Here is a 26842-nt window from a genome sequence, read left to right as displayed (position 1 = left end):
GGCTGATCTCCTTCAGAATGGACTGGTTGGATCTCCTTGCAGTCCAAGGGACTCTCAAGAGTCTTCTCCAACACTACACTTCAAAAGCATCAATTCTTCAGCACTCAGCTTTCTTTATAGTCCAACTCTCACATCCATACATGACCACAGGAAAAATCATAGCCTTGACTAGATGGACCTTTGTTGGCTTGCTTAGTCTGAATTAAATCTGTGCACGTTTTTGATCCTATCTCAGAACTTTAAAGTAAAAACTGCTTAGGAGAACTTAATCTGGGCTTTAAAAGCTAACATAACATCGACTATATTATAGTCTTAGTTATTATTCACTGGTAACTTGGACAGAGCGTGGTGTTCTGAGTCACTTAACACCCTACCCCCACAACTTCCTCTCCACAATCCCATTTTACAGTCAGTTTTTACATTTTATGGTTTGTTTACCTTCCCTCTTTTCCTAGGAAGCTGGAGTTTTCTTTTTGCTGAAAGGCTTAAAAATTATCTGGCGAAAAGAAGACCACAGTTTTAGGGATATTTCTATTTAGGAACAAAAATTAACATTTGAGTTAAATTGTCTTTGAGTAATTTTAAGATTCTTTATATATTTTAAATGTTTTGTTTTTGTTTGTAAATCTTTCATTGTTCAGTGAAAGCTTTGAACATTTTATTTTATGAAAGCTTTGATAAAACTTGTAGTAGTCTCACCCACCCCGTCATCCTGGTTTTTCATTCTTTTCAGTTCAGTTCAGGTCAGTCACTCAGTCATGTCCGACTCTTTGTGACCCGTGTGGACTGCAGCACGCCAGGGATCTAAATGGGACGTTTTTTCATTCTTTTCATTCTTGTACCTCTTTCCTAAAACTGTAGAGGATAAAATTTGAGAGAGAAGTTTCCTGGCCTATTTTACTAGATAGACCATGATTTCTGTCTCATTTCAACTTCAGTGTGTCAACTTGATAAGATGCAACAGGTGGACATTCTGCTGACCAGCATCTGATTGCGGATGGTAGAGGCTGATGAGGGATGGTTATATCTCATGGCAAAATAAGCAATTCCATGAATATGAGTGTGCAGAGTAAAATTGGGACCAGCAGATGGTGGAACTATGCTGTATCCTATTTCTTCCTCAGCATTGAAATTTGCTGTGGCCTTCTTTTCATAGAAGCCAGCTGGGATTGTCTATTAACTGCCAGCACCTATTGGTTTGGGTAGAAGGGACTTGTTGCTTTCTTTAGGATTGTTCAGCCTGTCATTTTCATCTGTGGCTTTAAGTTCATCTGGTAGTAAAACATGATATTGAGAAGCAAAATGCATGAGAACTGACCTTTCCTTGAAGAACATCCCCGTTAGATCCCTTTTTCTATAATATGATTACACTTTGAATCTGTTTTTTCTCTGTTCCTTTCTTATTTAATCCTCTGATAGTTTACATTTCTTTCATCTCTGGTATTGCTACTTCAAATCTTGTTACTAAAGGTTCTTACCATGTTGTGAAGGAAAGAAATATTTCTCAGAAAGCAACAACACAGAAATATTTCTCCGAAAGCAACAACACAGTCTATAATATAAACTATATAAACTTAAATCTAACAAACCTGCTGGTTTCCTTTGTAAATATAGAGCTTTTTACTGATCCAAAATACCTTTAAGAAACGTGTTTTAGTAACAAAACTTAACTAATTGAAATAATTCTGCTATGAGTTGAGTTAAATTCATTATAACATATTCCTTGGGCTAGCTTAGAGAGATTCTTTTGCATTTGAGATGAAAGAAAGAAAGGAAAAAAAGGGGAGGGGGGAGGGGGGGTTCTTGTGAGGAATGGAAGCCAGGAAGAATCCTGGGAGAGCATCTTAGAGTCATGCCTGTCTTTTTCCCTGAAAAGTCCATGCTGTGAAGGAAGCATCACCTTACACACATGCTGCTTATTTTAGTGTTCTTTAGTTAGGTTCTTTTAGTAGCAGTTTGAATTTGATAGAGATTTAATGATGTGCAACCTATTAAAAATAGGAAAGAAAAAAGTTTGAGACTAAGAATAGAAATTAAAAAGGGAAGGTGATAAAAGAGCAGGAAGAAGGTGGTTTGTATAACTGTTTTTTCAGAGAATTATTGTTGAAATCCAGAACATCCAAGCATAGGATCTCTATTCCTGCATCTGAGGAGGGGGTGGGGTGAAGCTTTGCTTAAAAAGCCAATGTATATTGGGTCTTACCGTGTTCACATATTGTGGTATGAAATTCTCACTACTGTACAAGTTAGAAAAAGAGTCTAAGAAATACTCTGACTGAGACTGGGAATTTCTTCTTTAGCTATCTAGCATTATCAAAAGCCATTTAGGACCACAGTGAAACCCAGGACAGAGAAATTAACTTGACCTGTCACAAAGACACAGTATTTGTGACGCTCTTGTTAGAAAATGTCATATATTTCCAGGATTGATTTAGGTTCTCTGGCTAACTAGGAAGGTTGTGTTTCCTCTCTCACTTGCTATACGTGCCTCCCTCGATGTATACGAATTTCAAATACTAGAAATGTATTAAAAAAGAATATTTATATATTTAAGGAATTGTCACGGCCAAACCCAAACACTTCCCCAGGGTTTTCCAGACTCTTATCATTTACCTCCATCTTTTGGCAACTTTTTGCTTTAACCGCAGTCTCAGACAGGCTCTCCCTGCTAACAGCAAAGATGGCCACCAGCAGTTCTCAGCTTCCATCCCACAGCTTAGAAACCTCTGCACAAGAACACTTCTTCCCCCGGTAGTTCCAACAGAAATTCCAAGAATGACTTCCATTTGCCTAATTTTTATAAATTCCCTTCCCTGACGTAGTGACTATAATTTACTGGTTAGGTCTGAGTCTTTTTTACCCGTCTCTGGAGCCTAGGACTGGAGTGTGCTGTTTTTGGACCGTAGGGACTGGGACTAGGGGAGTGAAATTGGGATACAGTTAACATTAGAAAAGGAAGGAGATGCTGGACAACTAACAACAAACTGTCCCCTGTATCTGCTCCCCAAAGCTGTTCAGTGGAAGGGGACTGTCCTTTGGCCCAGAGTACACTAGCTGTGGGTTCCTTAGCCAAACTTACGCTGTTGGAGCCTAACTCCTCTCCACATTGCCTGTTTTGCCACAGATACCTGTTTCCCAAGTTTACACTGTGCTGGACTGAGTTTGTAGACACAAAGTTTCGTGTGCCCTGTGAAACCGTCGAATATATCGAAGCCAACTATGGTAAGACCTGGAAGATTCCTGTAAAGACATGGGACTGGAAGCGTTCTCCCCCCAACGTGCAGCCCAATGGAGTCTGGCCTGTTTCTGAGTGGGATGAAGTTATCCAGTTGTACTGAGACAGTAGGTCAAAATGGTATTAATAGAATTCCCCTCCTGCACAAAAGGGAGATGACTGTTTAAAAAGATACATGTCAAACGTAAGTAGGAACCAAAGAAATATGAGAAGTTTGAAGATACAGAGAGTCCTAACTCCTGAGCCATCTGATATAATTCTCTCATCTGACATTTATTAGAGTCTCCATGTGCCAGGTGCAATCCTAGGTTACCATGGCGAGGCAGACATGAGTGAGACAGATGCTGCCTCTTTTCACCCTCCGTTTATTAAGCAACCCAGTTCCTTTGAGGGAAACCCCCTCACCCTTTGAAGAATATTCCTTATATAGAATATGATATGTTCTACAAGTGCTTTCAGAATGTTAAATAATGTTTGTACTGGAAGGTGGGCTTACCAGGTGCAATTAAGGAAGGGTATATACCAGTAAAAAGGAATAAGTCCTTTAAGCCTGTATGTTAGGGCTACTTTTAAGGTTGTGGAGGCTGAGTTAATAATCAAGTGCTCAGATTTCAAGTGATGTCAAGAAAAGATGTGAGGCGATTCCTTTTACAAGCAACCTGGTGTGGAATTGATTTAGAGCACAGGGCATCATCTAAGAAAATGACAGTTTATTTCTAGTCTTGTCAAAGATATGTAAATTTCCATACACCTTCTATTTTCATATTTGAAGTGAAAAGAAAGCTTGTGTGTGTGTGTGTGATGCTTCAATTTCCAGCTGTTGTGAGAATATTTTCATTGACCTGATAATACTCGTTTGACCAATTATTCAAGTGAGATTATGCTACCAGACATGATTTCAAAAGGGCTGTGATTTCATAAAACTTATTTTCCTTATTTCATTCTCAATCAATAGGTAAAATATGAGCGATTCATGGTCACTTAATATTTTATGAATTTATAATCCTTATAAATCCCAATTTTAATGTTAACACTAAAATATTAATAGACATATCTCTACTTTTTCTAAATGTACTTCTCATTGTATTTATTCATCAATTATAGTTCCATATCTTTCACTCATGGCCTAGGAACCAATTTCCATGGTATGTAAACCTGCCTGTTTCCTCTCCTCTTCCAACACTACATCAGGACTCTGAAATGCACATAAGTGGTAAACCTGGCAGCTGTTCCCCACCTGAGATCATCATGTTTGTAAAGTTTTTATCCATTCCCAGTTGTCCTATCTATTAAATATGGGGGGGGCAAGAACTGAGACATCCCTGCTTTATCAAGTACCGCCCAGTCTGAAACCCCTGGTTTCCTTTCTCCCTTTAAGATACATCTCTGTGTGGGTTGGAATGGCTGTGTCTCCCCATCTCTTCATGAATCACTTTGATTGTGTATTCTAAGTGACAGGTAAAGGGATATCAGGCACAGGAAGCATGCTATTTTTTTCTTTGTCTAGGATAGGAAGCCATGTTACATTTTATCTAGGCTGCTTAGGACTACTTTCTGGACCAAACTGGCAGATTTTCCTCTAAAACTAGAGAATAATAGTAATATCATAGATGGAAACCAGAAGAGAGAATGGGCTGAAAGTTTTCCCAAAGCAAGGTTGGGAAAAGGTACAACCTATGACCATACCACTCCAAATTAAAAAATAACAAAAACTTTTTTTGATACATAATAACCAATGACCTTCCTCTCTTAGGATGAACTTTCAGTGCATTGTCATTGGGTCTACTCATAAATAACATAATTAAGTTTTTAGGGTTACCAGTAAACTTGTCCCCAAATGACAGGTCATTGTAATCAACTTTCTCTTTGCTATAAAATCAGCCCATAGAAATTTTACCCAAATTCTAAATAGCTGAACCTTAACTTTTTCTTTTTCATGATCGAAAAAATTTAACAGGTAATTTTAGTGTTCCTGGGCAAAATCCAGCTTGTTTAGTGAGAAATGTTTGCACAAACTTAACATCTAGAAGTACATACACTACACATTTCTACCCATTTCAGGTTGGGTTTCCCACTGTTCGCCAGGGTGGGAGGGTCTTACCCTCTCTGTTTAGGTTATTTCTTTTTATCTGTCCCTGAGGGTTCAGAATCTAAACTATCTTGTCCACACTGATAGAGGTTCCATATCTATCCCCCTGTACACAACTGGCTGCTCAAATACCTTATTTTGGACTGTCTTCTGGTTTCACAGGCTTCAGATCTGGGATTCTACCCTAAGCTGGCAGAATGAAAGCCCTTCCCTAAACTCTGAAGGCCAGGCTTGCTCTGATACAGATTCAGTTATACTTCATTCTGTGCCTCTTAACCATTGCACTCTGCTAAGTGACCAGAGACCTTGGATCCACTAATCAGCACCTCATCAGATCACTTTTCTTTCCTCACCTGTGTATTCCAACAGTAATTTTCCTAATCTGACCATTTCCATGTACAGTTTGCCTGCCTTCGCAGGAGAAAACCTCTTATGTTAACTTGGTAGAAGTTATACATCCATGGATGTCCCCAGAGAGCTCCTGGGAGTCAAGATTGACAGTCTCTCACTTGACAACCAGGTGGCCACTCATTCCTTCTCTAAGCAGGGAGCTCTTGTCCTTCTCGCCTCTGCTGCAACTGCTGACATCTGGATCCTGGAATAAAATCTCAATTCTCCAAATGGAGCCATCCTGAGAAGCTGAGCAGTGGGACAAACCCTGAAATATGACCACTAGATGGCAGAATGTGTGCCACCATTTCCCCAAACACATTAGCACTCATGTGAAAATCAGCTTGCACTTGAATTTTCAGAGCCAGAGGGAGCCTCACTGCAACTTTTGTTTTAACCCTTTTATTTTATAGCTGAATAAATAATTTTATTTTATAGCTGAATAAATAAGCACAGAAAGAAGTGAGCTGAGCAAGAAACAGTTGGGTCTCTTAACTCAAGAGTGCCATGACTTCCAGTACATGCCTGTTTCACTGATCACAGCACAGTGTCTTTTTTTTAATTAAAAAATTGTTTTTGGTTGTGTAGATCCACTGGAGAAGGGAATGTCTACCCACTTCACTATTTCTGCCTGGAGAATTCCATGGACAAAGGAGCCTGGCGAGCTACAGTCCATGGGATCTCAAGGAGTCAGACATGAATGAGCCACTAACGCTTATACTCAGCATGTGGGACCTTTGTTCCCCAACCAGGGATCAAATCTGTGTCCTCTGCATAGGAAGCACCAAGTCTTAACCACTGGACCACCAGGGAAGTCCCACAGCACAGAATCTTTATGCCTGCTTAACATGCTTGACCGAGAAGTTTACAGGATGTTTTTGCCATTCCCCACTTAATATCTTTCTTCTCAGATTGAGAGCCTGAGGTGATAAAGGGAAGTGTTTCTTTCTTGTCCAAAATGCTTACACTGTCTTCATACCTTTATCTAAAACATAACTTATCTCCAAACGGTGAAATAGTTCATGTTTGGAGGCATTAGCCTTTGGTCATGATATTCTTAATATCCAGGAGCACCTGATTCCCTTAGGCTCAAGATGTATCCCATTTCTACTTGTTCCTTCCACTTCTCCAGGAAACCATTAGCACCAGTCCACGAAGTGCCAGTTTCTGCAGACTCCTTTCTCTTCCTCTTTATTGATACTCTCTTATGGATGCAAGTAATTGAGAATAGAATGTGCTCATTTCTTTTTTCTTTGTGACCCTAAACCATGGATTCTAGCCTTATAGGCTATAAAACTTCAAATGGCACATAGGACAGCAAGAAATTACATAGGAAAGCAGGGGGTTATAGATTGGGGACCAGAGCTGTATCTAGGAAACACACTTACAGTGAGTTCCCTCACTCCGTAAACCCTTACCCACTGTCACAAGGCTAAGGCTGCCAGTGTCTGTAAGTCCCTAATTCTATCTTCTGGAAACTGAACAGTTTTTTTTTCTCCATGTTATAAATCCTCAGGGGACATTTCTCCCTCAAAACCTGGTCAGAGAAAGTGCCACATTCCCACCTTCTAACACATAGTCATAATTTGTAACAGCTTTAAAGCCTGGGAAAAATTCTAGTTTTTGATCAATCAAGAGGATTTCTCTGAAGAAATGTCCCAACAGCTATTTCTCTTTCTTCCTCCTCTTCCTCTGTCACTAAGACCCAGGCTCAGTTCAGTTCAGTTCAGTCGCTCAGTCGTGTTCGACTCTTTGTGACCCCATGGACCGCAGCACGCCAGGCCTCCCTCCAACCATCTCATCCTCTGTCATGCCCTTCTCCTACTCTCAGTCTTTCCCAGCATCAGGGTCTTTTCAAATGAGTCAGCTCTTTGCATCAGGTGGCCAAATTATTGGAGTTTCAGCTTCAACATCAGTCCTTCCAATGAACACACAGGACTGATCTCCTTTAGGATGGACTGGTTTGATCTCCTTGCAGTCCAAGGGACTCTCAGGAGTCTTCTCCAACACCACAGTTCAAAAGCAGCAATTCTTCTGCATTCAGCTTTCTTTATAGTCCAACTCTCATATCCATACATGACCACTGGAAAAACCATAGCCTTGACTAGATGGACCTTTGTTGGCAAAGTAATGTCTCTGCTTTTTAATATGCTATCTAGGTTGATCATAACTTTCCTTCCAAGGAGTTAGCATCTTTTAATTTCATGGCTGCAATCACCATCTGCAGTGATTTTGGAGCCCAGAAAAATAAAGTCTGACGCTGTTTCCACTGTTTCCCCATCTATTTGCCATGAAGTGATGGGACCAGATGTCATGATCTTCGTTTTCTGAATGTTGAGCTTTAAGCCAACTTTTTCAACTCTCTTTAATTTTCATCAAGAGGCTCTTTAGTTCTTCTTCACTTTCTGCCATAAGGGTGGTGTCATCTGCATATCTGTCTGAGGTTATTAGTATTTCTCCCGTCAATCTTGATTTCAGCTTGTGCTTTCTCCAGCCCAGCGTTTCTCATGATGTACTCTGCATAGAAGTTAAATAAGCAGGGTGACAATATACAGCCTTAATGTACTCCTTTTCCTATTTAGACCCAGTCTGTTGTTCCATGTCCAGTTCTAACTGTTGCTTCCTGACCTGCAACCCAGGCTGCTGCTGCTGCTGCTGCTAAGTTGCTTCAGTCGTGTCTGACCCTGTGCGACCCCATAGATGGCAGCCCATCAGGCTCCCCCATCCCTGGGATTCTCCAGGCAAGAACACTGGAGTGGGTTGCCATTTCCTTCTCCAATGCATGAAAGTGAAAAGTGAAAGTGAAGTCACTCAGTCAGGTCCGACTCTTAGCGACCTCATGGAGTGCAGCCTACCAGGCTCCTCCATCCATGGGATTTTCCAGGCAAGAGTACTGGAGTGGGGTGCCATAGGTCACCTCTAACATGTCACTTACGGAAAGTTGCATATTAGCATAAAAGGGCACAAACTTTTAAATTAGGTGGGAGTTTGAGTCCCAGCTTCATTATGTGGGATTTTTGGTAGGGAACCTCATAGCTTCAGTTTCCATATGAGTGAATTGGTGAAATGATGGATATTTCTGACTTTTTAAAGTTAGGATTAAATGAAGTGTACCTAGTATCAACCTAGAATTAGGTAAATACTCAAGAAATGTTCTGTTTCTTACTTGAAATCCTTTTCTAATTATTCTTCAAGTGGGATGGGAGAAACTGGGGTAGGACATAGTCCCTACTCCGAAGATTGCATGACTAAGTTTGCTTAGGGAAAAAAAGAATGTTTCATTATAACAAGGCATTGAATTGTATGGTTTATGAATTCAAAGATATTACCATGGTGCTTCCTTCTCTAAATAGAACAGGTATTTTCATTTTATTGGTCAAGTGCTTCTCTTCTAGGGTCTCCTTATGCTATTCCATATGCCACCTCATTCCTAGGTCCCAAGCAGATCACTCTCTGTACTTCCCTATATTTGGTTCTTGCTCTGCCCTGAACTTCTGTCTCAATATTATAGCTTTTCCTGGAAGTAAACCCTCACCTCCTTGTTAGTAAATCTCTGCCCAGCCAAAATCAGGTATAAGTGATTTGGAGAGGGAGAGAATTTGGAATACTTACTTTACTTAATTTTCTGTGCCCATGAATACCTATATCAGTATTATTAAAGGGGAATTGATAATCATTTCCACCTTCTTCACCCAAATTTATGTTTCTGTTTCAACTAGGCAAGAATCAACAGGGTCTGTGATGCTATTTTAAGCTGTTCCACATCAGACTAAAATCTTAATTATAGCTTATAACTCAGAGCAATTCAGTGGTAATACTTTTTGTATGGGACCTGTGCTTATAAAGGAGACAAGTATAAATTTTCTTGAGGGAAATCTCCGTTTCTTTATTCTCAGAACTTATATCTTAGAATGCCTTCCTTGCCATCTCCCAACCCAGCCCAATGCAGAGATTGTGTTGGAACTCAGGAGCTGCCCAAGCTGCTATGCTTTTATGCACAGCTCTCACCGTGGAGTTGAAAGGCAGTATGAGCAGAATTAGAAGTGTTGTATTTTGTTCTATAAAACAATATAAACTGTCTCAAGTACCATTTAAAAAATTACAAGATTTTATAGACTTATGATGACTCATTCGGAGCATGGGGAATGGTTCATGTGTTTGTTAAATAAAAATCAAAGTAGCTATTTGTGTGTCCTACACCATAACCAGAAAAATGTTAATTTTTCTAAACAAAGTGATATTTCAAATGTGAGTAAATTTCAGTGTATACTTTGTTTAGTTGCTAAGTCGTGCCCAACACTTTGCGACCCCATGGACTGTAGCCTGCTAGGCTCCTCTGTCCTGGGATTCTCCAGGCAAGAATACTGGCGTGGGTTGCCATTTAGTTTACTATTTGACTTTATCTTCAGGTACAGATAGTTTGTGGTACTGCTGAAAACACCTTTAATATTATTTTGATCAGAATTTGTAATATATAATCCTGTTTGGGATGATGAATAAAACTTTTCTAATTACTTGAGATATTTTGTGTTTATTTTTAAAGCTTGCAGTAGAAATAATAGCCACTAACATTCATAAGCAATCTAGTAAAATAGTAATCTTGCCACCAGTACAGTACTTCTCAAATTAAGGTGAGATAGGTGTTATGGTTGGACCCTAATTCGATATGAATGGTATCTTTATAAGAAAAGATTAGGATTCAGACAAGCACAGAGGGAAGATCAGGTGAAGATTTAGGAGAGGATGGCCATCTACAAGTCAAGGAGAGAGGCCCTCAGAAGAAACCAGTCCTGCCAACAGCTTGATCTAGCCTCCAGAACTGTGAGAAAATAAATTTCTATTTTAAGCCACCTGGTCTGTCACACTTTGTTAGGCAGCCCTAGCAAACTAATGCAGTAATCAAGGCAGAATGGTGTTGGTAAAGCGATAGACACATAGATCAATGGAGCAGAAAAAAGGAAATTAGAGACTGACATAAAAATATGATCAACTGGAGAACAAGATGGCAGAGGAGTAGGTGGACATGGAGTACATCTCTCTCCATGGATACATCAGGAATACACCCTCAGACACAGAAGTGCACGCAGAACACCGGCTGAGAGCAGACAGGAGTACCTGACCAGCGGAAAAGAACAGGTAGACCCATGCAAAACTCCGTAGGACGAAGGAAGTAGGGGGAGAAACAGAAGTGTTATTAGGATTGGACCTGACCTTGGCGAATGGGGAAACAGAAGCAGGGGTCCAATGCCCACATCAGGGCAATTGTCTGAGTCAGAGGAGAAACATTTAAGGCTGAGAATGAAACAGCTGATCTGTGGCAGCTTAAATGGAATGAGAATCAGACAGTCCTGGCCACAGCCATATATACCCTGGACAGGGACATAGATCTCCTGGAAGGCGCAGCAGCTGGAGCTGGGGTTTAGGGATTGTGGAGCAATCCCAAGGTGAGGGCTGCTGTTGACTATGGAGAGACGGATTGAGGGGATGTGAGGGAAAAGATTGTGGAAGGAAATGCCTATGGAGGAAAGCTGGGTGCCCGTGGAAGGCGAAACTGCTGAGTCACGCATAGGGGTGGCGCCATCAGCATAGCCTCTCTCCCCCAACACGCCAGCACTGGCAGCTGAACAACAGAAAGGCTGGCCCATCAAACGCCTGATGCACTGAACTACAGAGTAGGACCCCAGCCAGGGGGGGCCCCCTCTATGTGCCTGACATGCTGAATAACAGGACCCTAGGCAAGGGAGCTCTCTAAGTGCCTGAATGGACAGAGCTACAGAGAAAGACTGGCCAAAGAGGCCTTCTGATCGCTAGCTACAAGAGGCTTGAAAAAAGACTCTGATAGGGTCATAACTCCTGCAGCCGAGGCAGTCTGTGTCCCTGCACATTTAGCACAGCCAGGGTCCCCACAAGCCAAGCAGCTGCGCCAACTTCATGCTCAACTCTCACTGGGGCAGAGCTGTCACAGGCAAAAAAGCCTTGCATCAATGCAACCAGGGTTGCTTTGGGAGTGTCTGACTGAGACCCTATAGAGTGTGGCCTTCCAGGCTTTTCTGTCAGGGAGAAGGATTCTCTGGGCAAGAATACTGGAGTGTATTGGCCAATACTGGTTGCCATACCTTTCTAAAGCACTATATCTCCTGCTGCCCTACCTGCCAACTACCCTAAGTACCTGGTGCTGCCAGAACCCCTGCAACCCAAGCAGCTGCACCACCTCCACACCTGGCCCTCAGAAGGGTAAACCCAAGTCCTTCAGGGCAGCCTCAGGAGCAAACCCCAGTGGACAACCCACACACAGAGGTGGAAATAAAACCACAATTGAAATCCAGGGGCAGTGTGACTAAAGAAGAAGACCCAAAACCTTCCTACGAGCTGTACAAGCTGCAGATTAAATCCACATGATCAACTAGGCAGACTCTGTGTCTATAGAATATATAAAAGGTCATTTAGAGCTCCCACAAAAGAAAACGCACTAGTTCTGATAGCTGTGGACATTGGAGACAAAACATAGAGGAGTAGGACCAGATTAGAATTTGAGCTGTCCCCACAACAGGTCCAGAGATCAGCACAGTGTTGGAGGGCATCCTAGGGAGGTGAGGTGGACTGTGACTCCCAGCAAGTGAAAGAACTCTTGACAGCAGTGACTCAAGAAAAACATTTATTATTTTTATGTTTTGGCTTGTTCTGTAGATTCTTTTGGAGTTTTTTCCTTTTCTCCGCCCCTCTGTTGTAGTTGTTGATTTTATTGGTACTGCTGCTGCTGGTAAGTCGCTTTAGTCATGTCCAACTCTGTGCGACCCCATAGACGGCAGCCCACCAGGCTCCCCCGTCCCTTGGATTCTCCAGGCAAGAACACTGGAGTGGGTTGCCTTTTCCTTCTCCAATGCATGAAAGTGAAAAGTGAAAGTGAAGTCGCTCAGTCGTGTCCGACACCTAGCGACCCCATGAACTGCAGCCTACCAGGCTCCTCCATCCATGGGATTTGCCAGGCAAGAATACTGGAGTGGGTCGCCATTGCCCTCTCCTTTATTGGCACTATGAAATCTAATTAAGCTTTTGAACTTTTCTCTTTTTACTTTATTTTTCTCAGTCACATTTTTCCTTTTGTTGTAAACATCTGCCTCTATGTTGGGCTTTTGCAAATCTGGGGAGTTTTCCTTTTTATTTTTCTTTTCTCTTTTTTTTTTAATTTTTAAACCTATTATTATTTTTTCTACATTTATTCCTTTGTTTGCGTTTCCTACTGTTCTTTCCCCTTGCAGTTAATCCTTAATATATATAAATCTTCTTTATCTACCTCTATTTAGCTTTGCATATCTATTCTTTCTTTCTTTTCTTTCTTTCTTTTCCTCTCAACATATTTGTTAGTTTTTTTTTTTCATTGCTTTATTCCCCAATTGGCACCTTGCTTTACTTTTGTTTTCCAGTTTGTGCTTTAGTTAGTTTGTTCTGGTAGATATAATTTTTGGTTTCCTTTGTTTGTCAGGTCAATCTATTGTACTTTATTTTTGTTGGACTGTTTTGATTTTGCTTATGGGTGTATATGTATATCTGTATATTCAGTCACATTTTTATTGTTGTTCTAAACCTCTGCATCTACATTGGGCTTTTTGCGTTCTGTGGTGTTTTCCTTTTTTTTTTTTTTTCTTCTTCTTTTTTTTTTTTTTTTTTTCTTTTTTTTATATATTTTTAACTTTTAATTATTTTAAACCTATTATATTTTTTCTACATTTATTCCTTAGCTTGCCTTTCCTCCTGTTCTTTTCCCCTTGCAGTTAATCTTTACTGTATATAAATCTTCTTCATCTACCTCTATTTAACTTTCCTTATCTATTCTTTCTTTCGTTCCTTTCCTCTCAACATATGTGTTATTTTTGTTTTCATTGCTTTATTCCCCACTTGGTACTTTGCTTTGGTTTTGTTTTCCACTTTGTACTTTAGTTAGTTTTGTTCTTAACTGGTAAATACAATTTTTTATTTCCTTTGTTTGCCAGGTCAATCTATTGTACTTTATTTTTGTTGGATTGTTTTGACTTTGGTCATGGGTGGATATGTATATGTGTATATTCCATTATTATTATTTGCCTGATTTTGTAACTGTTATTTGTCTGGGGTTCATCTTTGGTTTCTCACTTTTGGATATTTGTTTTAATCTCACTTAATGCCATAAAAAAAACCACCTCTGAAATCTTCGTTCCTGACCAGAGATCAAGCCCTGTGCCTTTGGAGTGGGAGCACTGACTCCAAGACCCTAGACTACTAGAGAATTAGCCCTGCTAAGCTGCTAAGCCACTTCAGTCGTGTCCGACTCTGTGCGACCCCGTAGAGAGCAGCCCACCAGGCTCCCTCGTCCCTGGGACCTCCCAGGCAAGAACACTGGAGTGGGTTGCCATTTCCTTCTCCATTAGCCCTAGGGAGTATCAAATAGTGAGAACTCACACAAAGGAAACCACATGAATACAAGACCTGGCATCACCCAACCACCAGTAGCACCCTGTGCAGGATGCCTCATGTAAACAATAAAAACAAAAATACAAACCAAATAATCAGCAGACAGAATTACCACCTCATTCAGCCTTGCCCATCAGAGGAAAAACAAACAAACAAACAGAAACTCAGCACAAATCTCACCCTATACGAAGCTTACACAAACCACTGGACCAACCTTAGGAGGGCAGAAACCAAAAGGAAGAAAGAATTCAACCTTGAAGGCTGAGAAAAGGAGACCTCAAACAAAATAAGTTTAAAAAAATAAGTTTAAAAAATTTCTTTGACTTTAAAAAAGTCAAAGAAACACTACACAAATGAAGGCTCAAACTAGAAACACAAAAGTCTAAATAAATGAGGAAATAGGCAAACTCCCTGAAAAAGAATTAAGAATAATGATAGTAAAGAATATCAAAACCCTTGAAAACAAAACGGAGAAAATGCAAGAATTAATCAACAAAGACCTAGAAGAATTAAAGAATAAACATACAGAGACAAACAACACAATTACTGAAATTAAAAATACTCTAGAAGGAATTAATAGCAGAATATCTGAAGCAGAAGAACGAATCAGTGAACTGGAAGATAAAATGGTAGAAATAACTTCTGAAGAGCAGAATAAAGTAAAAAGAATGAAAAGAACTGAGGATGCTCTTAAGAGACCTCTGGGACAATATCAAACACACCAACATTAGAATTATAGGGGTCCCAGAAGAAGAAGTGAAAAAGAAAGGGTATGAGAAAATTTTTAAAGAGATTATAGTTGAAAATTTCCCCAATATGGAAAAGGAAATAGTCAATCAAGTCCAAGAGGCACAAAGAGTCCAATACAGGATAAACCTAAGGAGAAACACAACGAGACATAAACTAATCAAACAAAGACTAAATATAAAGAATATTAAAAGCAGCAAGGGAGTAACATACAAGGGAAACCCTATATGCTTAACAGCTGATCTTTCAGCAGAAATGCTGCAGGCCAGAAGGGAATGGCAGGATATATTTAAAGGACTGAAAGGGAAAAATCTACAACAAAGATTACTGTACCCAGCAAGGATCTCATTCAAAATTGATAGAGAAATAAAAAGCTTTTCAGACAAGCAAAAGTTCAGAGAATTCAGTACCACAAACCAGCTTTACCACAAATGTTAAAGGGACTTAAATAGTCAAGAAATACAAGAGAAGAAAAAGGATCTACAAAATCAACCCCAAACAATTAAGAAAGTAACAATAGGAACATATATATCAATGATTATTTTAAATGTAAATGGACTAAATGCTCCAACCAAAAGACACAGACTGGGCAAATGGATACAAAAACAAGACCCATATATATGCTGTCTACAAGAAACCCACTTCAGACTCTAGACACATATAGACTGAAAGTGAGAGGATGGAAAAATATATTCCATGCAAATGGGAAGCAAAAGAATGCTGTAGAAATCCTCATATCAGACAAAATAGATCTTAAAATAAAGAAGATTACAAGAGATAAAGAAGGACACTACATAACAGTCAAGGGATCAATCCAAGAGGAAGACAAAACAATTGTAAATATCTATGCAGTCAACATAGGAGCACCTCAATACATAAGACAAACACCAACAGACGTAAAGGGAGAAATTGACAGTAACACAAAAATAGTAGGAGACTTTAACACTCCATTCACACCAGTGGACAGATCATCAAAACAGAAAATTAATAAGGAAACACAAGTCTTAAATGATACATTAGATGAGATGGGTCTCATTGATAATGTCAGAACATTCCATCCAAATGCAGAATAATACATCTTCTTCTCAAGTGCACATGGAACATTCTCCAGGATAGACCACTTCTTGGGTCACAAATCAAACCTCAGTACATTTAAGAAAATTGAAATCATATCAAGCATCTTCTCTGACCACAATGCTATGAGACTAGATACCAACTACAAGAAAAAAAGCTGTAAGAAACACAAACACATGGAGATTAAACAACACATTTTAAATAACCAACAGGTTACTGAAGAAACCAAAAGGGAAATAAAAAAAATTTCTAGAAACAAATGACAATGAAAGCATGACAACTCAAAACCTATGGGATGCAGCAAAAGAAGTCCCAAGAGGGAAGTTTATAGCAATACAATCCTACCTCAAGAAACAAGAAAAACATTGAATAGACAACCTAACTTCACACCTAAAATGACTAGAAAATGAAGAATAAAAAAAAAAAAATTAGTAGAAGGAAAGAAATCATAAAGATCTGAGCAGAATAAATGAAAAAGAAATGAAAGAAACAGTAGTAAAGATTAATAAAACTAAAAGCTGGTTCTTTGAGAAGATAAAATTGACAAACGTTTAGCCAGACTCATCAAGAAAAGAATAAAATCCACAAAACTAGAAATGAAAAAGGAGAGGTTACAACAGACAATGCAGAAATATAAAGGATTATAAGAGACTATTATCAACAACTATACGGCAATAAAATGGATAACCTGGAAGAAATGGACAGATTCTTAGAAAAGTTGTCTTCCAAGACTGAACCAGAAAGAAATAGAAATTATGAAGAACCCAATTACAAGCACTGAAATTGAAGCTGTGATAAAAAAAAAAAAAAGTCTCCCCAAAAACAAAAGCCCAGGACCAGATGGCTTCATAGGAGAATTCTATCAAGCATTTAATGAAGAGCTAATGCCTATCCTTCTAAAACTCTTTCCAAAAAATTTCCGAGGAAGGAACACTTCCAAACTCATTCTACGAGGCCACCATCACCCTGATACCAAAACCAGAAAAGGACAACACAAAAAAAGAAAACCTCAGGCCACTATCACTGATGAGCATAGATGCGAAAATCCTCAACAAAATTTTAGCAAACAGAATTCAGCAACACATCGAAAAGCTCATATACCATGATCAAGTTGGGTTTATTCCAGGAATGCAAGGATTCTTCAATATATGCAAATCAATCAATGTGATACACCATATTAACAAATTGAAAGATAAAAAACATATGGTCATCTCAATAGATGCAGAAAAAGCCTTTGACAAAATTCAGCACCCATTTATAATTAAAACTCTTTAAAAAATGGGCATAAAAGGAACCTACCTCAACATAGTAAAGGCCATATATGATAAGCCTACAGCAAACATTATTCTCATTGGTAAAAAACAGAAGTATTTCCCCTAAGATCAGGAACAAGAAAAGTGTGTACACTTTCACCACTATTATTCAACATAGTTCTGGAAGTCCTCGCTACAGCAATCAGAGAAAAAAAAGAAAAGGAATCCACATCGGAAAAGAAGAAGTAAAAAGCTCTCACTGTTTGCAGATGACATGATACTGTACATAGAAAGTCCTAAAGATAGTATCAGAAAATTACTAGAGCTAATCAGTGAATTTAGCAAAGTTGCAGGATACAAATCAATACACAGAAATCACTTGCATTTCTATATACTAACAATGAAAAATCAGAAAGCAAAATTAAGGAATCAATCCCATTCACCACTGCAACAAAAAGAGTTAAATATCTAGGAATAAACTTACCTAAGGAGACAAAAGAACTGTACACAGAAAATTATTAGACGCTAATGAAAGAAATCAAAGACATAAACAGATGAAGAGATATTCCATGTTCCTGGTCAGTCAGTCAGTCAGTTCAGTCACTCAGTCGTGTCTGACACTTTGCGACCTCATAAATCGCAGCATGCCAGGCCACCCTGTCCATCACCAACTTCCGGAGTTTACCCAAACTCATGTCCATTGAGTCAGTGATGCCATCCAGCCATCTCATCCTCTGTCATCCCCTTCTCCTCCTGCCCCCAATCCCTCCCAGCATCAGGGTCTTTCCCAATGAGTCAGCTCTTTGCATGAGGTGACCAAAGTATTGGAGTTTCAGCTTTATCATCAGTCCTTCCAAAGAACACCCAGGACTGATCTTCTTTAGGATGGACTGGTTGGATCTCCTTGCAGTCCAAGGGACTCTCAAGAGTCTTCTCCAACACCACAGTTCAAAAGCATCCATTCTTCAGAGCTCAGCTTTCTTCACAGTCCAACTCTCACATCCATACATGACCAATGGAAAAACCATAGCCTTGACTAGATGGACCTTTGTTGGCCCCAACCAGTAACGCTGAATAAGCTGAAGTTGAACAGTTCTATAAAGACCTACAAGACCTTTTAGAACTAACACCCAAAAAGATGTCCTTTTCATTATAGGGGACTGGAATGCAAAAGTAGGAAGTCAAGAAACACCTGGAGTAACAGGCAAAGTTGGCCTTGGTGTACAGAATGAAGCAGGGCAAAGGCTAATAGAGTTTTGCCAAGAGAACGCATTGGTCATAGCAAATACCCTCTTCCAACAACACAAGAGAAGGCTCTACACATGGACATTACCAGATGGTCAACACGAAATGAGATTGATTATATTCTTTGCAGCCAAAGATGGAGAAGCTCTATACAGTCAGCAAAAACAAGACTGGGAGCTGACTGTGGCTCAGATCATGAACTCCTTATTGCCAAATTCAGACTTAGATTGAAGAAAGTGGGGAAAACCACTAGACCATTCAGGTATGACCTAAATCAAATCCCTTATGATTATACAGTGGAAGCGAGAAGTAGATTTAAGGGACTAGATCTGATAGACAGAGTGCCTGATGAACTATGCACGGAGGTTCATGACATCGTACAGGAGACAGGGATCAAGACCATCCCCATGGAAAAGAAATGCAGGAAAAAAAAAAAAAATGTTCCTGGTAGGAAGAATCAATATTGTGAAAATGACTATACTACCACATGCGATCTACAGATTCAATGCAATCCCTATCAAATTACCAATGGCATTTTTCACAGAACTAGAACAAAAAAATTTCACAATTCATATGGAAATACAAAAGACCCCGAATAGCCAAAGCAGTCTTGAGAAAGAAGAATGGAGCTGGAGGAATCAACCTTCCTGAGTTCAGATTATATTACAAAGCTACATTCATAAAGACAGTATGGTACTGGCACAAAAACAGAAATATAGTACAATGGAACAAGATAGAAAGCCCAGAAATAAACCCATACACGTATGGGTACCTTATTTTTGACACAAGAGGCAAGAGTATACAATGGAGCAAAGTCAGCCTCTTCAATTAATGGTGCTGGGAAAACTGGACAACTACATATAAAATAATGAGATTAGAACACCATATACAAAGATAAACTCAAAATGGATTAAAGACCTAAATGTAAGACCTGAAACTATAAAATTCTTAGAGGAAAACATAGGCATAACACTCGATGACATAAATCAAAACAAGATCGTCTATGACCCACCTCCAAGAGTAACTGAAAGAAAAACAAAAGTAAACAAGTGGGACCTGAGTAAACTTAAAATCTTTTGCACAGCAAAGGAAACTATAAGCAAGGTGAAAAGACAACCCTCAGAATGGAAGGAAATAATATCAAATGAAAAAACTGACAAAGGATTAATTTCCAAAATATACAAGCAGCTCATACAACTCAATGCCAGAAAAACAAACAACACAATCAAAAAGTAGGAAAAAAACCTAAACAGACATTTCTACAAAGAAGACCTACAGATGGCTAACAAACACATGAAAAGATGCTCAACACCTCTCATTATTAGAGATATGCAAATCAAAACCACAATGAGATATCACCTCACACCAGTCAGAATGGCCATCATCAAAAAGTCTACAAATAATAAATGCTGGAGAGGGTATGGAGAAAAGGGAATCCTCTTGCACTTTTGGTGGGAATGTAAATTGATAGAGCCACTATGGAAGACAGTGTGCAGATTCCTTTAAAAAACTAGGAATTAAACCAACATATGACCCAGCAATCCCACTCGTAGACATATACCCCGAGGAAACGAAAACTGAAAAAGACACATGTATCCCATTGTTCTTTGCAGCACTATTTACAATAACTACAACATGGAAGCAACCTAGATGTCCATCGACAGATGAATGGTTAAAGACGTTTTGATACATACACACAATGGAATAGTACTCAGCCTTAAAAAGGAACACATTTGAGTCAGTTCTGATGAGGTGGATGAACCTAGAATCTATTATACAGAGTGAAGTGAGTCAGAAAGATAAATATTGTATTCTAATGCACATATACAGAATCTAGGAAAATGGTACTGAAGAATTTATTTACAGGGCAGCAGTGGAGAAACAGACATAGAGAATAGGCTTATGGACATGGGGAGAGGGGAGGAGAGGGTGAGATGTGAGGAAAGAGTAACATGGGAACTTTCATTACCATATGTAAAATAGATAGCCAATGGGAATTTGCTGTATGGCTCAGGAAACTCAAACAGGGGCTCTGTGTCAACCTATCGGGGTGGGATGGGGAGGGAGATGGGAAGGAGGTTCAAAAGGGAGGGGATATATGTATACCTATGGCTGATTCACATTGAGGTTTGGCAGAAAACAAAATTCTGTAAAGCAGTTATCCTTCAATTTAAAAAAAATGCTCAACTGACTTTTGACAAAGATGCAAAATCTACTCAATAAAGGAAGGGTAGCCCTTTGAACAATTGGTGCTAGAGCATTTGGACAGCCATAGGTCAAAAAAAAGAAAGAAGCTCATCCTTTGTATAAAAATGAACTCAGGGAATTCCCTGGCAGTCCAGTGGTTAGGACTCCACACGTTTACTGCTGAGAGCCTGGGCTCAATCCCTGGTTAGGGAACTAAGATCCCACAGGCCACACAGTGCTCTGTAGAAGCTTAGAAGATGAGGATGAAAAGTCAAGATACAGTCTTAAGAGGAAATGTTTGAAGATGACATAGGTGATAGAAGACTAGTATCTAGAATGTATTAAAGAACTGAACACTCAACAGTTAAAAAATGCAATTAGAAAATGAGCAAGAAACACAGATATTTCACTGGAGAAGGTATATAGAGCATATTAAAAAGATGTTCAGCATCATTAGCGAAATAGCCAAAAGCAATAGCCAAAGTAATCCTGAGAAAGAAGAACAAAGCTGGAAGCATCACCCTTCCTGATTTCAAACTAATTACAATGCTGTAGTAATCAAAACAGTATGGTATTGACATTAAAAAGACATATAGACCAGTGAAATAGAAATAAACACATGCATATACAATTAACATATTTCACAAGGGAGCCAAGAATAATTGATAGAGAAAATAGAATCTTCAGTAAATGGGGATGAGAAAATTTGGATGGTCACATGCAAAAGAATGAAAGTAGACCCTATATCATGCCAGTCACAAAAATTAACCTGGATTGAAAACTTAAATATGAGACCTGAAACCATAACATTCTTAGAAGAACACAAAGGGAAAAATCCTTGACATTGATCTTGTCAGTGATATAACGTCAAAAGTATAGTCAACAAAAGCAAATATAAACAAGAGATTCTACATCAGATTAAAAAGCTTCTGGGCAGCAAACAACAAAATGAAAGGGCAACTGCCGGGGACCAGCCCCGGCTGATCCAGGGTACTCGAAGGAGAGACGGCGTCGGCGAGGGTCAGGATACGATAGCTTCAATTAGATATTAATTAGAGATATAAAGAGTAATAGAATAAGGATAGCTCAGTAGGAAAATTCAGTGGAGAAAAGAGGCTGAGTAGCTTGGTTTACGCGGGGGACCAATAAAACTTCAAGACAAGAAGCTTGCACCACTTACGTAGGCCGCAGGCGTCCTTCCGTTCTCCCGAAGGAGAGGAGACACTGAGGCCTCCCCGGTCGGATCTTAGAAGCCCAGGCAAAATTAGTAAGCATGGTGGGTTCCGCGCTCCAGATGGAGACTCAGCCAGAGGGAGAGAGCGACATGGGGAGACCAGTATTTCGAGAAACTGATCCCAATTCTTTATTTTCCAGAGTCTGTTTTTATACACTGAGATGTTATACAAAAGTCACGTGGGGACAGCAGTCCTGACTTTTATTAAAGTCAGGTGCTTCACACAAATGTATACAGAGGTCTTAGGGGTGTTACATCATCTTCTGGCCAGGGGGGCCTGCTGACAATTTACGACCCTCTCCTTGTGATAGCGGTCAGTCAGTCAGGACACTTATTTCTCCAGGGCTGATTAGTCTCAAAACAGATGCCACCCAAATAAAGTTACATTCCTACAGGGTGAGGGTGTAGTGGGTTTTAGTTAAGGAAAGAATTTACTTAGCCTAAGGTCTAACGTGATTAATATCAAAGGTTAATACTTATTCCTTCTATATATTCATTAATGTGTGTAAGGGCAGGGGATATGGAGACTTAGCAACAAATGTTGGCTCAACAAATGAAAAACCCTTCACCAACACAATTTCTAATTAGCCCACTATACTTATAGTTTTCTAACTTTTCTAAAGAACCTGTTTTTAGAGGGTTTAAAGCATCTCGTGCCTCTCACGGTTGGGAGGCTGTGAGCAATCACATGTGGCCCAACGAGCCTATCAGGCAGGCTAGAGAACCTTCAGAGGAGTTTGTAGGTTAAAACACTCTTATCATGCCCAGGAATTATTATTAACTGGAGCTCTAGATTAACTCCTTCTCCGAAAGAGGTGGTGGGGGACAGCCCCCCGTAAAGTCAGAGATGTAGGTAAGAGCACAAAGTAGTAAAGTAGGCAGGCTCTGGTTATGGGGGTAGACGCTCGAGGAGTTCCAGGGGGACTCCTGAGGCTCGATCCCGCCTTTGCGTATGTCGAGCCTCCTTCCTCATGACCGTTGTCACGGGCGGAGTACCTCACTCTGGCCCCCAACAGGCAACCTATGAGCTGGAAATAAATATTTGCAAAGTATATGTATAATAAGGAGTTAATATCCAAAATATATAAGGAACTCATACAACTCAATAACAAAACAAAATCCAATTTTTTAAGTGGGCAAAGGAACTGAAACATTTTTTCAAAGAAGATATTTTAATGGCCAGCAGACACATGAAAAATTGCTCACCATCATTAATCGTCAGGAAAATGCAAATCAAAGCCACAATGGGATATCACTTTTCACTCATTAGACTGGGTATTATCAAAGAAGAGAAGAGCTAACAAGTGCAGGTGAAGGGAAAATTTTGTATACTGTTGGTGGGACTGTAAATTGATATAGTCACTCTGGAAAACAGTATGGAGTTTCCTCAAAAAATTAAAAATATATCAAGCTACCAATGGTATTCTTCACAGAGCTAGAACAAATAATTTCACAATTTGTATGGAAATACAAAAAACCTCGAATAGCCAAAGCTATCTTGAGAAAGAATAATGGAACTGGAGGAATCAACCTACCTGACTTCAGGCTCTACTACAAAGCCACAGTTATCAAGACAGTGTGGTACTGGCACAAAGACAGAAATATTGATCAATGGAACAAAATAGAAAGCCCAGAGATAAATCCACGCACATATGGACACCTTATCTTTGACAAAGGAGGCAAGAATATACAATGGATTAAAGACAATCTCTTTAACAAGTGGTGCTGGGAAATCTGGTCAACCACTTGTAAAAGAATGAAACTAGACCACTTTCTAACACCATACACAAAAATAAACTCAAAATGGATTAAAGATCTCAACGTAAGACCAGAAACTATAAAACTCCTAGAGGAGAACATAGGCAAAACACTCTCCGACATACATCACAGCAGGATCCTCTATGACCCACGTCCCAGAATATTGGAAATAAAAGCAAAAATAAACAAATGGGACCTAATTAAACTTACAAGCTTCTGCACAACAAAGGAAACTATTAGCAAGGTGAAAAGGCAGCCTTCAGAATGGGAGAAAATAATAGCAAATGAAGCAACTGACAAACAACTAATCTCAAAAATATACAAGCAACTCCTACAGCTCAACTCCAGAAAAATAAATGACCCAATCAAAAAATGGGCCAAAGAACTAAATAGACATTTCTCCAAAGAAGACATACAGATGGCTAACAAACACATGAAAAGATGCTCAACATCACTCATTATCAGAGAAATGCAAATCAAAACCACTATGAGGTACCATTTCACACCAGTCAGAATGGCTGCCATCCAAAAGTCTACAAGCAATAAATGCTGGAGAGGGTGTGGAGAAAAGGGAACTCTCTTACACTGTTGGTGGGAATGCAAACTAGTACAGCCACTATGGAGAACAGTGTGGAGAATACTTAAAAAACTGGAAATAGAACTGCCTTATGATCCAGCAATCCCACTGCTGGGCATACACACTGAGGAAACCAGAAGGGAAAGAGACACGTGTACCTCAATGTTCATCGCAGCACTGTTTATAATAGCCAGGACATGGAAGCAACCTAGATGTCCATCAGCAGATGAATGGATAAGCAAGCTGTGGTACATATACACAATGGAGTATTACTCAGCCATTAAAAAGGATACATTTGAATCAGTTCTAATGAGATGGATGAAACTGGAACCTATTATACAGAGTGAAGTAAGCCAGAAAGAAAAACACCAGGACAGTATACTAACGCATATATATGGAATTTAGAAAGATGGTAACAATAACCCTGTGTATGAGACAGCAAAAGAGACACTGATGTATAGATCAGTCTTATGGACTCTGTGGGAGAGGGAGAGGGTTGGGAGATCTGGGAGAATAGCAGTGAAACATGTATACTATCATGTATGAAACAAGTCGCCAGTCCAGGTTCGATGCACGATGCTGGATGCTTGGGGCTGGTGCACTGGGACGACCCAGAGGGAGGGTATGGGGAGGGAGGAGGGTTCAGGATGGGGAATATAGGTATACCTGTGGCGGATTCATTTCGATATTTGGCAAAACTAATACAATATTGTAAAGTTTAAAAATAAAATAATATTTTAAAAAATTAAAAATAGAACCATATGATCCAATGATTACACTTCTGTGTAAGTATAAAGGAAATGACATTACTCTTCTGAAGGAATATCTATACCCCCTGTTCACTGCCACTTTATTTATAATAGCCAAGCTATGAAGATAACCTAAATGTCCATTGACAAATGAATGGATAAGAAGTGGTATGCTTACAGAATGGAATAGTATACAGCCACAAGAAGAGGAAATCCTGCCATTTGTGACAACATAGGTGGACCTTGAGGGAATTATGTTAAGGGAAATAAAAGACAGAAAGACATATTGTATGATTGTATATGTAGAATCTAAGAAGAAACAAGCTCAGAACAGATTGGTGGTTGCCAGGAGCAGGTGGTATGGGATGGGGTAATTGGATAAAGGTGGTCAAAAGGTTCAAACTTACAGGCATAAGATAAGTTCTGAGGAGGTAATGCATAGCATGGTAACTCTAGTTAGCAATACTGTATTGTATACTTGAAAGTCGTTAGGGAGTAGGTCTTAAAATTTCTCATCACAGGAAAACAAAAATGTCTTACTATGTGAGATAATGGATGTTAACTAAACTTGCTAGTAAACATTTCACAGTATGTACATATATCAAATGATTCTGCTGTACCCCTTATATAATGCTAGATGTCAATTTATATCTCAGTAAAACAAGGGGATAGAGAGAGAAATTACCTTTTTTTTTTCAAAATTTCTCCCATCAATATACCATGTGATCTTCCTGCAATAAATATGAATAAACCAGATCTTGTTCAGCTGATAATTAGAAACCGTTTTCTGTGTTGTCACTGGTATGAGGAGTGACTCTGTAGTCAGAGCTTCCAAGTGTTCTGTCAGCTCTGCCTCATCATATTTTGTATTTTGGGCTTTTATTTTTTTTCCTTTGAACACAAAAATATAAAATCTGCTGAATTTCAGCATATTCCTCTTCCTTAATATATCATTTTCTAAAAATGTTGTGAAAACGTCTGCCTTGATACTAATCCTTTTGTTTTTTGTTTTTAGCTGAGCTACATGACTCACAAGATCTTAGTTCCTCCACCAGGGACTGAACCCGGGTCCCAGCAGTGAAAGCGCCAAGTCCTAACCACCGAATCACCAGGGAGTTCCCTACTCCTTTTATTTCTAACCTAACTTGATATCTTCCGCTGTTCCTAGAATGCGTCCCTGACTAGTCCCCTATGTAACAAATACCAAAACTCTATATAAACTGCTAAGTAAGGGTGTTAAGTGTAAAAACATCTTCTGGAAGGAGTTAAAGTTGTCATTAATAATAGAAAAGTAAAGTAGAGGACTACAGAATTGATAGTTAATAACTTAAAAAATGTTCAGCATCATTAACTATCAGGGAAATGCAAATTACAACCACCATGAGCTATCCCAGCACAGCAGTTAGGATGGCTAAAATTTTAAATAGTGAAAACACCATCTTTAGTTGTCTGTTTTATAGTTTACTTTTTGAATGTGTTCTATGCACCGTTTATTTGATTATATTTTTTTAGTATCCTTATATATTTTACAAATATTTATAATATATAACATTTCATAATAAAATCAAAAGAAATAATCTTGTTCAGTTTTTGGAGGACAGATTTTTCCTTTTGGAGTTATTTATTCCTCTTTCTCCTCCAATTCTTTATTGGTTTACTCTGTAAGTTTAACCCTCTTTAAAATTTATTTTCTCATTATTCTTTTGTGTCCTTTATAGTTGACTTTTCCCCAAGAAGATTTATCAGCAAAAGCCCGTTAGCAGCTGATATCCTTGTTCTTCGGTCTCTGTAACTTAAATTAATTTTATATTTATCACCTTTTTTTTTTTTCGTTTAAAACATCTAAATTCAATTTT

At 39.1% G+C, this 26842-nt stretch overlaps 1 protein-coding gene across 4 annotated transcripts in view; it reads left to right on the top strand.

Moving 5' to 3' along the window:
* The window catches only part of FKTN (fukutin), a 74024-nt gene extending 47782 nt beyond the window's left edge, over nt 1–26242 (top strand). For 2 of the 4 annotated variants that reach the window (XM_005909294.3, XM_070375171.1), the window contains one exon: nt 3125–10233. In XM_005909294.3, the coding sequence (XP_005909356.2) occupies nt 3125–3338 (214 nt within the window). In that variant the 3' untranslated portion in view covers nt 3339–10233. Of the gene's footprint in view, nt 1–3124; nt 10234–26001 lie in introns of those variants that run through there. The other 2 variants (XM_070375170.1, XR_011465055.1) reach the window with 2 other exon arrangements.
* Nucleotides 26243–26842: the final 600 nt, after the last annotated feature.

The sequence above is a fragment of the Bos mutus genome, chromosome 8 (genome assembly GCF_027580195.1).
Source record: "Bos mutus isolate GX-2022 chromosome 8, NWIPB_WYAK_1.1, whole genome shotgun sequence".
In the NCBI taxonomy this organism is placed as follows: Eukaryota; Metazoa; Chordata; class Mammalia; order Artiodactyla; family Bovidae; genus Bos; species Bos mutus.
The sequence above is the reverse complement of the archived record's forward strand: the minus strand, read 5'-3'. Positions and strand labels throughout refer to the sequence as shown.